The sequence below is a fragment of the Sapajus apella genome, unplaced genomic scaffold, assembly GCF_009761245.1.
Source record: "Sapajus apella isolate SASKATOON/1434 unplaced genomic scaffold, GSC_monkey_1.0 scaffold72, whole genome shotgun sequence".
Taxonomy (NCBI): Eukaryota; Metazoa; Chordata; class Mammalia; order Primates; family Cebidae; genus Sapajus; species Sapajus apella.
In genome coordinates, this window is record NW_022437012.1 from 5553484 (window position 1) to 5568401 (window position 14918).

Here is a 14918-nt window from a genome sequence, read left to right on the forward strand (position 1 = left end):
AGGGTTTCCATTTCTTTGGAATAATCACTTTCTTAGAGGTTTATTTTATTTTTTTATTTTTTTTTTTTATCTTTACTACTAGGGATGCACTTTCAGTTATTTACTTGTTTATGTTGGAGGAGCAATGCTCACAAAATATTTCTACTTATCTGTTGACTATTACTGACAATAAGCGTAGAATACTGTAAAGGCATGTTACACTGTAGATGTCTGAAGTGAAGAGAGGATGGTGGTGATTTGCACCGATTTATATTTTGCTAATTTGTTAAGTGTTTTTCTATTCGCCCACCTGTCATTGTGTACCACTAAAATTTATGCCCCAATTAAAGCTACCAGTTATTTTATATCATGGATCTCTAGGTTACTTATGAATAGTAGAAAATATACTATGTTTAAAACCGTGAACACCAGGAATTTGCTTTATTTCTAAACTAAAATAGTTCAAGGTCTCCCCCTTTTTTTTTCATGTTTTTACCTTTATAATATATTGTCCACTGATGTATTAAAAACTAGCTCAATAAATATCTATATGAGGTCTATTTTCCCACTGTCAAAATGATAGTGAATCTGACATAACAGTTACTGCAATAAGTAAATATCATGCAGAGAGCACAGAAGACATAATTATCCACACTGGTCATCTCTCAGCTTCTAAGCCTGTCATCTGTTTTCCTAAGATTGCTATACTTGCTAGTTTTTTTTCTATGGAGAATACTTTGCTTCAAGAGATTTGTTTGACCAGCTTCCATTTGCTATTTAGGTATTGGCTTAAATATAACCTCATCAGAGAGGCCCAAATTGACCACTCAACCTAATGACACTAGCCATTTCTGCAGTTACATTTTATATATCAGTTTTCTTTGTTTTCCTTATGAGGCTTATTACTGTATGAAACTATGTTTTGCATTTACTGTTTCCCCATTCTGGAACATAATAAGCTTCATGAAAACAAAGCCCCCTTTTTTCCTGTTGTTGTTCTATTTCTTTTCTTTTTTTTTTTTGAGACGGAGTTTTGCTCCTGTTACCCAGGCTGGAGTGCAATGGCGCGGTCTCGGCTCACCGCAACCTCTGCCTCCCGGGTTCAGGCCATTCTCCTGCCCCAGCCTCCTGAGTAGCAGGGATTACAGGCACGTGCCACCATGCCCAGCTAATTTTTTGTATTTTCAGTAGAGACGGGGTTTCACCATGTTGACCAGGATGGTCTCGATCTCTTGACCTTGTGATCCACCCGCCTCGGCCTCCCCCAGTGCTGGGATTACAGGCTTGAGCCACCGCGCCTGGCCTGTTGCTCTATTTCTAAAACCAGGTGCCCACTAACTGCCCAATAAATAGTTACTAAATTAATAAATGACTGACTATACCTAATGCTAATTATGCTACGAAATTTTTAAAGAATACAGAAGAATCATAATGAAGCATGTAATTACACATGTATACATGCAAACACACAAATAATACACTTATGGATGTGTGTGTGTATATATATATATATATATATATATATATATATATATACACATTTCAGACCCTGGAATCCATTTTTTCTGCCATCAAATTTTGCTACAGTGTTCTCCATGTTACTAAGTATGGAATCCCAGTCAATATGGAACTTATCTGTAACCAACTGGCCTCTTGTGAATGTGTAATAGGATGGACAGAGAGACACACAGATATAGATTGAAAGGCAGATTCAGCACTTCTACTATTTACCTTTCCAAAAATGCTTAATCTTTTGGAGTCAATGTACGGTTCTTTCAGTAAAAATCTGCAATGAAAAAGAAAAACAATAGTTATATCTTTGTGAGTTAAATGCACATGTAAATTTATACTTGGCATGCATACAAACAAAACAATAGCTAACGACTAGAAATGCTTTACTGACTGTAGCTCTATTCATGTGTAAGGGTCATATACTCCAATATCTTGCTATTCAAAGTGATGACTGAGTAGTTTGGTATCACCTGAAAGCTTGTTATAAATGCAGAAGCTTGGGCCCCATTCCAGGTCTATTGAGTCAACATCTACATTTGAACAATATAATATCTGGTTTCTGTGTGCTGTTTTAAAGAACCTGCTAACTTTCTAAGGTCACACATTCATGCCAGTGTGGTAACGGTATCTGTGAAACTTCAAGAATTGTGAATAACTGAGGATATAACAGACATTGTGGATTATTGTAAGTAAATAATATAGTGGTATAATTATACTATAGCCCACTTTCATAAATCCAAAGTGAACTTTAATTCCAGAGGAGAAATATGAGAATTCTTTTATTATAGCACTAAGGGTGACTGGTACTTGAAAAAAAAATGTAATAGGCTTTATGATTAACTTACAAAATTGCTGTATCACTAAAATGGAAACTTTGTATCAGGGTTATATTATATGTGTTAGTAATATTATATGAAGTATACCTAGAGACTGTCATTATAGAAGACAGAGAAGAAAATGTGTACACACTTACTTCACAGCTGTTATTTGGTCCTTTACTTCTATTGAACCTAATCTTCGATGAATCTCCTGCAAAATTTTCAGACCCTGGAATCCACTTCCTCTGCCATCAAATCTTGCTACAATGACATTATCTGTGTCAGTGAGTACGGAATCCCAGTCAATATGGAACTTATCTGTAACCAGCTGGCCTCCTGGTTCTTCATCCCTGCAAAAACCAACATATTGGACCAAAACAAGAGCAATTGAAAATCTGGTAGAAATTTTAGCTTTCATACTCACTAGTTAACTTAAGTAATGGAAAAGAACTGTGCTGGCTATTAAAGTTTCTGTTAATTCTTCATGATAAACCTGAAGATAAAAATACAATTTTCCTTTGTAAAATTTAATTGAAAAGTTCTCTGAATGAAATGAAAACGTGACTTTACACTGCAGTAGTAATTACTTTAGCCCATTTTTCAATGGGGAAAAATGAAGAAAAATGGATGGTAGTTTCCAAAGGCATTTCTGAAGAATGACTGTCAAGTTGGCAGACAGGTCTATCTTTATTGGATTTCTTCCACACAGCGTGTTTTAAAAATGTTTTACAAATGGCTTAAAAGGGTTGAAGGGTCTAATAGCAGAACCAATTATGGAAAGCTGATAAAAATTTAGCAGGAAATGTATAACCATAAATAATGTTAACCTAAAAAACTTGTGTTAATATTTCCTGAATTGTTTCTTTTGTTTGTTTTTGTGGTAGAATTCTGAATGAGGAAAATTTAAACAAACAGTGAGAAAATTTCTTTTTTTATCACTAAAGTTGACAGCAAGAAGCATAGATATATGCTTGAAAAATTTGAACGCTAGAAGGAAAGAAAGACACACAAATAATAAAGCATGAATGTTCTTTCCAGAGGGAAAAGAAGGTAAACTTTTAAAATGTCAGCTTAAAATATTTATTAGTTTATTTTCTAGAATACATAAAAAGTAAAAAAAAAAAAATCAGATTCTGATACAATCACAGAAATCTAGGTCCATACCTAGGTATAGTTCCAATAGGCAGATGTGCATGTGATAGATTTGAATAGCATTCAATCCAATTCTGAAAGGGCCTCCATTTTTAGTTGGGCAACCTGTCAGGAAGTTCCCACCCTACTCACTCTTTAAGGTAAAAACACCAAACTCTCCTGCCTTCCTCTTTATGTAAATGCTTATCTAGAAGCCCCAGTATACGAGCCATCTCCAATAACAAGCTTTCGGATTATTAGATTTACTACAGCAAATAACCTTTCAGCAAGAAATGAAACCTCGCAGATACAGGGGTTGTTTGAAACCAAAGTTACATAAAAAAGTAAGTAGAGAATCAGACAAAACACAGAGCAACTAAAATTTATTAAAAGTTGTTAGGGGTGTATTGTGTTCCTCAAAATTTATATGTTGAATCCTAACCCCCAGTCACTTAGATTGTGACTATATTTGGAGATGGGTCCTTTAAAAACATAATTAAGTTAAAATGAAACCATAATGGTGGGCCTTAATGCAATCTGACTGGTGCCTATTAAAGAAGAGGAAATTTGGACACACAAAAGACCCCAGAGGTGCACAAATACAGTGGGACTTCCGTATGAAGAGGCACAAAGAGGGTGGCCGTCTACAAGTCAAGGAGAGGGCTCAGAAGTAACCAGTCTTGCTGGCATATTGATTTTGGACTTCTAGCCTTCAGAGCTTTGAGAACATTAATTTCCATTGTTTAAGATATCCAGTCAGTGGTGTTCAGTTATGGTGCCCCTAGCAAACTAATATTAATGCCTTCCATGGTCTAGGCACTTAAGATCCATTATGTCATGTATTCTATATTTCCAAAATTTAATAAACCTTTTTGGAAGTAAGTTTTCTGTTACATAGCTTATGACATGTATTATAAATAAACACCATAGATAAACTGTGCCATTGAAATTAATCACAACTCTCCTCCATTCTTTTCCAAATCACACATTTAATGGTGATCATCAGTGATTCAAATATGCCTTGTCCTTCCACAGTGTTTGTAACCTATATTTTCTTCTTTTCTATCTTCTTTTAAAATGGATTTTAGTTTATGCAACATTTGCTCTTAATCAGATAATCTGAAATTAGTTACTACACATATCCCCATGATCTAACCTAGAATTCTAATGTCTTCATTCAGAAGTAAGCCTGGAATTGCTGTTTTTTTTTTTTTTTCTTCAGTTCCCCAGTTGATCCTGATATAGCTTGCTTCACATTTGAGAGCTAGCACGAATCATCATGCCTAGCACAATTTCTATTGTATGTAGGACATAGCCAATGCTTGTTGAAGTAGACCTTTTCAGGGAATATAGACTCAGATGCAGCTTAAAATGGAAAGACCTTGAAAGGACTTGAGTTTACATAATGACACTGTATTTTGAAGCTCATGAATTTACTGCAAATATTTTGATTCACAAAAGACACATTACTAAAGATTAACTTCACCTTTGAATACTAAGGTGAGTAAAAATAACAAGGTTGAATCTCAACTTCACTATGAATACAGGCAAAAAATAACTGAAATTCTAGGACTCCATCTGTGTCTATAATAATGGCAAATACTATCTTGCTTTTCTCAAAGACGTTTTGTAAGCATTAATGGCATAAGGTATTTGAAAATACTTTATGAAGTATAATGAGCAAAACCATGATTAGATTTACAGAACAATAAAAGCTGTTTTTTAGTATTTTATTTGAAGATAATTTTTCTTATGTGAAGCATATGTCTTTAGAGTTACAGTTAAAAATGGAGAACTATATAAAGAATTTTGGCTAGTTGTACAGTAATTACATGTACGATATCTATGAATAAAGCATAATTATGTAGTATGAGCTATTATGTCAGAGGTATTCCCATTTTCTAGATGAACCAACGAAATCTAAAGCCTTACAAGGACATAAAACAGTGCAATCAACAGACCCTTGGAGTGATCAGTAGAGTGTCAGCTTTTAAGGCGGGATTGTTCACTTTTAAACTCTGGCAGCAGCTCTAAGGCAATGTAAATTGTTTTGTTTATCTAGAAGATAAGACTTTCCAATTTGCATGTAACATACTGCCTTGTTCACAGCCATATTAGAAGTTCAAAACTAAGTTACGTTTAGTTAAAATATAAGTAAGTCAGACATTTTATGGCAGGCAAATAAGTTATTTTAAGATAAAATTTCAAAGGCAGTTTTCAAACTCACAATTAGTAAATGGCTACAGATTTTTAAAACAAAATCTTCAATCCTTTACTCATGATTGCAACACCCATGGAAGAAAACTACAATTTCACTCTTTTGCTCTCTTCTCTAAATTGCCATTTTAAAATTGAATCTAGTCTTTCTAAGGTTTAATGTTAGACCACAAAATGGTATGAATTTACTATGAACCAATGATTTTGAACCCATTTCTGTGATCTAATTGGATGTTGTTTCTTCTTTGGTACACAATATAGGCATATCTATTTCAAGATACATTTAAAAGAATGTGGATTATGATGCTAATCATTCCCATCATAAGGAACAAGCCAGGCATGTGCAGGAAAATGATACCGATTACTTGTTCACAAAGTGTTGAGTAGAAAATGCTAGACTTATAAATAAAGCTAAGCAAAGAGTATTTATTTGGTAAGGTAGGAATAGCAAAACATTTGGTGCTAGGGATGACTACAGAGAATGTACAGGCAAATCATCTACCTTCTAATGAATGAGTACGTGACTTGTGTGTATTGACTGTGAATGATTGCTGAGCTCCAGTTGATTTAGTTCTTTTTTTGTTTTTTCCTGAGTGTCTTCACCATTTTCCTTCTACACAATTTTGCTTTTGTATCTGTCTCAGAAATCTTTGGGGATTCACAGTAAGAACGGTGTTTCAAGGTTGAGAGTGGGGACATACAACTTTGTTGAAATTTGTGGTGAAAAGAACAATTCCATCTGTTTTAAGCACTGAAAAGGTCATAGCAATATGAAACTTGTCTATTTCCTAACACAAGCAGCAGAATCAAATTAAGACTGCAAACTTTTCTAGAAGTTAAGGTCTTTCAGGGCAGAATCCTCATTTATTTCAATACCTTCAACACTGCATGTGTCTGTATGGATGAGGAGTTCACAATATAATAAAATAGAGAAAAAAGGGAATAAAACAAACAATACTCAATAGATCTTTAAAATAACAGAACAAGCCACCTCTTTATGACATAACAATGTATCATTTATACCAAAACTGAATTAAAGTGTAGAGATTTGTTCAAACTACATGTTTGATCAGGTTCACAAAATGTCAATTAAATTCTAAAAAGAGGGTTGAATTTATAATCAGAAGAACAAGGTTTTAGTCCTTGATTTTGTTACCAATCTGCTGAGGTACCTTGAGCAAATAATTGCTCTTTATATTTTTATTATTTTCATTGTTAAGTAATGTTTGGTGGTAAATTGTTAAGATTATAGATTATCAGTGCAGTACATTTTAAAAAGCTCTTACCCTTATCATTAAAGTTTGGGTTATAATAATTGGAAGGAAGAATATTTTTCTAACGAGAGCATTTCCCACGAACAGTGGAAAGGGAGGACATAGAGATAATTGCTTCTAGTCATCTCAGTTCGTTGTTCTTTTTAGGCTTACAACAGGTTCACTCAGTTGCATGAGTACCTGGTTGAGAGTTAGAATCCTTGAGAACCAAGGGTTGCAATTATATTGTAGGTATTATGAATGAAAAAAGAATGAAAGGTGTAAAAAACAGAATGAATAAAAATCAAGGAAAAGGAAACAATACGCAAAGAGCAATATTACCTCATATTGTGAAGTAATCCACTATCAATGCTTAAATTTTATGCTTCATGACAGAATTCATTTCAGGTAGAATATGACATAGGATAGTCGCTTTAAACAATATTTGCCTTGGCTTAATTAAAAATTTATTTTTTATAGAGATTTATAATCTGTAATGATTTAGTTGCAGCCTATGTATATCTAAAATATAATGAAGTTTGCCCTCTTTCAAGCAGTATGTACACATAGGTACACTTATTGGCTTAGGGCCCCTTGGGCCAATTCCTTCTATTTATCTCTTTATTATTTTAAAATATCTTCTCGCAGGCAAATTTTTACATGAAGAATGGCTGAATGAATTTTCTCCTACACTGTATTTACTTAATCATGTAAAGAATAACATTACTTTTTTCTACCAGCAAACTGCTTCTTGTCCACATTCCAGTCTTCTTCCCTTAGGGATACTGTTAATATAATCTTCAAATTTCTCACCCTAGTTTATTTACAATGCAACTTTTGGTTGAATTCCTTTTCTTCTAAGTCATAACCAGGAAAGCATTTGATACGATCAAGGTTGTTCATGCCACTACCAAGAGGCTACCTTGCAGTTCTAAGATTTTTCTTTCTGGTGGTGATTATAATGAAGCATCCCTGATAATGTCTAGAAAATTCCATTCATAAATTCTCAAATTGTACTAATCTCCAATCACTTGTACTCATCTATTTTCATTCTCAGACTTTGTCCTTTGTCAAACCTTTAGAAAAATAGCATGGGGAGAAATGCCAGATATAGGTGAAAGAGATGAAGGCAGCAATTCACACTGCCATGTGTGTACCTATGCAACAATCTTGCATGTTCTTCTCTTGTACCCCAAAACCTAAAATGCAATAAAAAAATGTAAAAAAAGAAAAAAAGAAAAATTGCCAGCATTAACGACCTAGACCTTATAAAGTAGTAAGCATGTCACTGTGAAAAAGGTACAGGTGATATAGGGATCAAATCAAACTGAGTTGGGTCCAGGTCCAATGGGTTTAGACACCTATGCCTTAGTTTGCTTTTTATTTGGTATAGAGGAAGATAATAGCATCTACTCAGTAGAGTTACAGCAGAGATTAAGTGAGATTTTATATGTAGCTTGGTAAAATGCCTGGTGTTTGGTATAGGTGTTCAATATTACTAACCTTGTTCTGGACAACATTTTGGGACATGACCTTTTGCCTTCCATTGTTCTTTTAGAAGATGAGCCACTTAAATCTGGCTATTTCCATGCAACTCTCCATTAGCAATTCCTGCAGTCTTGTTCAAGAATATAGTTTCTCATGGAAGGTGGATTTATGTCATCAAAGTGTCCTTGACCTCTAGTGTATTTGCACAAACATGCATAATTGAAAAGTCTGTTTAATTATATTTATAATAGCTTTTATGTCACATAACCAAATCTTTGCTGACTTGAATTATAGTTACAAATCCATACAAATGGAAAAGAAATATTGTGCCTTTTACATATGTATATGATGCTGAGCATGCATCTACTGAATGTCTGTTACTTTTGCAATTTTATTATTAATGTGTTAAAGGTACCTTATGAGCTTCTTGGTAATTAGATTAGCAACATCTATTGCTTTTAAATTGCTAAAATCCAGAGTGTGTCTGAACTCAGTTATAGTTTGATTAAAGAAAAATTTCTTAGGCATTTTCACTTATTTATATGTGGGTCTGTTCAGTACATTTTAGGGTCATTAATATTGCTGTCTGTGACATCAGATAAACCTGAAAAATTCATTTAATGTTTTTCCTCAATCTGAAATTTTCATGTTTTCAAAGTATTTAAAAATATGTTTGATGTTTTAATGTTTTTTCTTGATCTCCAAGTTTGAGTGTTTTGCATTAATAAAAGTGAATCTTTTTTCTATCTCTTCCCTAGCCCTTGTTCTACTTCTCCTCTTTTTCTCCCTTCTATTTTTAATGAAATAGTTTTCCTCTTGTCATGATCGACTATTGCTGACCAAAGGCACTCTTCCTTGTCTTGAAGGGAATTTGATCCTATTTTGCTTTTTATCTTGAATGAAAGCCAGAGATCGTCTCCTTACCCTGATGCAAAATCTGCATAATGACTATCATGAGAGTAATGAAGAAAAAGCAGATTCCAGTTGTTTAAATCAAGTTATTTGTATTGTAGTACAAATCCAAAAATGAAAGGTTTATTGTTATACAAGTTGAAACACTGAACAGCATGGATATTAATGAGCCAGCTCTAAAACTCAAAAATGGACTGTTAGCATTATCCACACAAAATTAACCTCAAGATAAACATCTTAGACAGCACATGAAAATATTAGAATAGAACCAATAGAAAAGGACCTCAGGGACATCTCCCAGCCAGAAATTGTTCAGTAAAATGGAAGGAATGTCCAATCTCCTAATCATCTTTGCTGTCAAAGTCTTACTACATTAATTCTTATCCTTTGGCCAATTTCCATTTGAGATAATTGCTAACAGTGTGGGTGAGTAAGTAGAAAGGGAAGAGGGTTTGATGATCTTTTCTTTCAGTTGCTGGGAAAAGCTACATCATCACAGAGCTAGGATAGTATTTGATCTATTCTCTTGCATTTAGGAAGGGTCATACCTAAATTATTCAAGGTTAAAAGAAAGCTTAGCACATTTTATAAACACACCAAAGGCAGGATAATTTATCTCACTTTTCATGTGCACATAACTACAATGTGATTATCCTATGCAGCAAGTCTGCTTTGGATATCATCATGGAAAATATTCTACATGCTTGCTTCAGGAACTGGGGGTGGGAGGGAGCAATTTAGATAAAAAAAATAGAACAAAGTGTATATATTTTTAAAAAAGAAGCAGGTAACAATCTCCACAACAAACTTAGGTTTCTCATTTTTTGAAGGAGAGTGCAATTCAGCATGGGAATGTAGTGAGTCCAATATTGAAGAAGACAATGTCGAGGGAGACATATCCATGTAGTGGATTGATAATACAGGAATAGATGCTAATTATATACTAACTTTCAACCTGTGTTTCATCCTTGGTAGGACATCATGATACCTTCAGTAATGTATAGTGGTGATACAATACTAGTTTTCTAACTATATAATCCTTTACCTGGATTCTAAAAATCCATTTAGCAGCTGCCAAGTGTGGTTATAAACATAGGGAATTTTAAATCTTAGCTTAGTTTTTGCCTCAGTTAAATAGGAATAATAATGATTATAATACTAAGTATGAGCAGGCATTAGCAGAACCATTTTACAACTTAATAAACTGACACATAGAGGTAAAAAAATTATACACCATAGATAGATTAATAACACCAGTTTTTTTGAGTGAACACAATTATAAAAGTTGACCTCAACAAAATATTCACTTAGTACTTTTGGCATATAAGCAATTATATCCTCAAAGCAAAAGGAAATTGGAATTCTTAGCCAAAATAAGATTATAAATTTAAGGTGTTTAAAAATCTCTTTGGCTGGGCATGGTGGCTCACGCCTGTAGTCCTAGCACTTTGAGAGGCCGAGGCGGGTAGATCACGAGTTCAGGAGACGGAGGCCATTCTCGCTAACATGGTGAAACCTTCTCTCTACTAAAAATACAAAAAATTTGCCAGGGGTCGTGGCACACACCTGTAGACCCAGCTACTCAGGAGGCTAAGGCAGGAGAATTGCTTGAGCCCAGGAGGTGGAGGTTACAGTGAGCTGAGATTGTGCCACTGCACTCTAGCCTGGGTGACAGAGTGAGACTCAGTCTCAAAAAAAAAAAAAAAAAAAAAAAAAAAGTTATCTCTTTAATTTCTGAAGTTCGAATTATGGGCCTTTTTCTGAATTTATACCATATATTTTAAATTCCTTTATTCCTATATTTTTTTTTTTAGGGAACAGTAATAAAAGCTTGAAATGCACATTGTTGCTAAATTTTCACCTCTTAGTAGTGTTCAACATGAAGTACATTGTACATCAATTCTGTTCCTCAAGTGTCCTCACCTATAAAGCGGGGATTAGAATATCTGCCCTGTTGTAATCATAATGCTGTGAGAAAAAAAGTTTTTAAAAAAGCATAGGAAGTATGTAAACTACATGTTATTTACATATACATTTTTGGGTATCCTTATAAATTAAAATTATATAACCTATACATTAATATGCATGTATAAATATAATTTTCAACACTCAATTCTCAAAGATGCAACATGTTTTGTGCAACGTGGATTTATTTTTTACAACATATTTTCTACGTGATGAAAAGGGAGATTATGCCAGTATAATGCACTGTCATAGTGGTAAAAGCACAGCATTTCCCAAGATAATAACGTTTAGAGGTAATCAGAGCCATATTTTCTTTCAAGACAGAGTTTTCCTCTTGTTGTCCAGGCTACAGTGCAGTGGTGCAATCTTAGCTCACTGCAACCTCTGTGTCCAGAGTTCAAGTGATTCCCCTGCCTCAGCCCCCTGAGTAGCTGGGATTACAGGTGTACACCACTACGTCCAGCTAATTTTTGGTATTTTTAGTAGAGATGGGTTTTCATCATGCTGGCCAGACTGGTCTCAAATTCCTGACTTCAGGTGATCCACCCGCCTTGGCCTCTCAAACTGCAGGGATTACAGGCGTGAGCCACCATACCCAGTTTCACATTTTCTTACAAATAAAGAAAAAGGCTTAGCAATATATTGGGACCTTCAGAAAAAAAGCTAAAAATCAGCGGAAGCACTTTTTTCCAGTGAGTTGTGGCTGATCTAGGAGTTTCCAATTCATTATGCTTCCTTTGTGTTACTGAGGGACAGGTGACAACTGAGAGCTCTAGTCACAGAGGCTACGAAAACATGGACACAAACAGTGGATTAATGAAGAAGGCTACAGCTAGATCAGGTTTATAATTTTGATAAAAATGGCATGATAAAAATGAGAACAAATGGCTATAAGAGAATGCCCTCAAGGAGGAAGAACAAGCTGAAGTTCAAGGATGAAAATGACTGATTCCAAATCACAACGTTACTTACAACTTTACTATGTTAATAACAATTGTATTATTTGGGTTGTGTTTTTGTTTTAAAAATATAGTAATTATTAGTTTCTTCCCAAGTTTTATATCTCCTAGGAGCCCTGTAATTTTTAGTAAGGGACTTTGCACATTACTTGTTGCTCAAAGATGTATGTGTGGGCAGGCTGTGGTGGTTCATGCCTATAATCCCAGAACTTTGGGAAGCCAAGGTTTGTGGATCACCTGAGGTCAGGAGTTTGAGACCAGCCTGGCCAACAGGATGAAACCCCATCTCTAATAAAAATACCAAAAATTAGCCAGGCGTAGTGGCAGGCACCTGTAATCCCAGCTACTCAGGAGGCTGAGAGGAGAATTGCTCGAACCTGGGAGGCAGAGGTTGCAGTGAGCCGAGATCACACAATTGCACTCCAGCCTGGGCAACAGGAGCAAAACTCCATCTAAAAAGAAAAACTTTTATATATATATATATTATATATATATATATATATATATATATATTTTATATATATATATATATATAAAATATATATATATATAAAAGTTTTATACACACACACACACACACAATATACAGATATATGTAAAATATATATACACACACACATCTATATGTGTGTGTGTGTGGACTAGGAGAAAAGCCTGGAGCTCTGGCCTAGCCTCCCATCATCATAGACACCCTTTAACTTACATAGTGCATAGCTTACATGATTTGGAACATACTCTTTTTATATATAAATCGAAAGGGAAGAATATATTATTTTAAAAATCCTGTAATAACTTAATATTGATGGGGCTGTGTGGGATTACCAAGAAAGAAAACACTGTATCTTAGTATTCGTAGTTTAACCTTTCAAAGTCACGTTAAACTAATAACATAGCTAATACTATATTCTAATTTTTTTCTTAGGAAAAAATAACTAAAATAGGAAAAGAGATTTCAATATGACTTACTCTCACATTAATAACTACACTTATATGACTATCCGAAACTATGAACTATGTAAATTAGGAAGTTCAACATTTCTTATAAAAAATATTCAATAGTATATCTGTAAATATATCATATACATGTATGTTTTCAATAGGAAATCTTAATAAGCCCATATCATTCGTATGAAACCATATTGTTATTCATATAATCCTGTGAATCCATGCATATCTAAAACCTGCATTAACAGAAGACCTGAAATGGCATGTGTGTTTCTGTGTGTGTACATACATATTCCTGTTAAAATAATCACGAAATGAATATTACAGCTTATGCATTATCTACCCATTTAACTAAATTTGGATTTTCCCCCAGTGGCACTTTCTTAATACATCAACTTAGAGTTTGTACAACTTTATATAATGGTAAGAAATTAATGCTGACCTTTGAGAGGCACTATCTACAAATTGTGAAAGAACATAAATATTTTCAAGAAAAAAACAGAAACAAATGATCACCTTCTTCCCTTCTATTAACAAGATTAAATGCCACCGCGTTTTTTTCTTCTCAATCATTTTCTATGTATTACAGTATAGGTACATTCTCCATCCATTTAAATGATGAAGATATAAAAAATGATAAACCTGAAATTTAAGCTCTGAATCTCATTAAATGGCAAAGCAATAATAATCACTCTTTGAGACAAATACTGATATCAACAAGCTACCTCTTTCATCTACACCAGCCAGTATATGTACTATTTTTGCAAGAAACTAAGGGTAAATGTAGATGTGTATTTGGCATGAAGAAATAGAAGATCAAATGACGTTAGAGGTTATTAAAATATATATGTCTTCATCCTTGGGAAACAAAATGAACTCACCTTTGACAATCTGATCTGCTAAAACTATAGGAATCCATGAAATAAATACAGAGTAGAAAAGACTTCCCACAAAGTGAACATTTTGATAAGAATTCAGAATTTTATTAAATAATCTGAACTGAGAATTTGATCTCTCTTGTGGAATATTCATGAACTCAGTCCCGATTTCTATAATCAATACTTTACAACAAAGCATTAACATAGTACAAATGTAAAATGCTATATTCCAGAAATTATTATAAACTGTTCAGTGGAAAGAATAAAAGGTTATAAAAATTTGGTGGTAGAGAAGCCTCCTCTGATTCAAGTCATCATTCCTTGATAATATGGCAATAATTATCATAATACAGTGGACTACGTAGGGAGACAGCATTGGGTAATACAGCAGAGGCTTTAATACAGAAAATAGATATATGAAACTTGGGTCGAAACCCTAACTTTACCTGCTTATGATCTTGGGGAACATATACATGACATATTTTATACGGTTTCCTTGTATTAAAATAAGGACAGTAGTATTTACCTTGGACAATTTCTATAAGGATTAAAGATGGCGCCTACACATTATCAGCATGACACTCTTTGCACAATAAACACTCAGTAAATGGTAGCTAATATCAGTTCTTATTATCTTAAGGGGATAAGCGCAATAAAAAAAAAAATTATAAAAAGAAACTGTAGGCCGGGCGCGGTGGCTCACGCCTGTAATCCCAGCACTTTGAGAGGCTGAAGCGGGTGGATCACGAGGTCAAGAGATCGAGACCATCCTGGTCAACACGGTGAAACCCCGTCTCTACTAAAACTATAAAAAATCAGCTGGGCATGGTGACGCGTGCCTGTAATCCCAGCTACTCAGGA

General features: G+C 34.2%; 1 protein-coding gene across 3 annotated transcripts in view; it reads right to left on the reverse strand.

Moving 5' to 3' along the window:
* DPP10 (dipeptidyl peptidase like 10) overlaps positions 1 to 14918 on the reverse strand; it is a 1433428-nt gene that overhangs the window by 20156 nt on the left and 1398354 nt on the right. For all 3 annotated transcript variants that reach the window (XM_032250727.1, XM_032250726.1, XM_032250725.1), the window contains exons 20-21: positions 2465 to 2659; positions 1711 to 1765 (exon numbers count right to left, since the gene is read on the reverse strand). In XM_032250727.1, coding sequence (XP_032106618.1) covers positions 1711 to 1765; positions 2465 to 2659 — 250 coding nt within the window. The remainder of the gene's footprint in view (positions 1 to 1710; positions 1766 to 2464; positions 2660 to 14918) is intronic.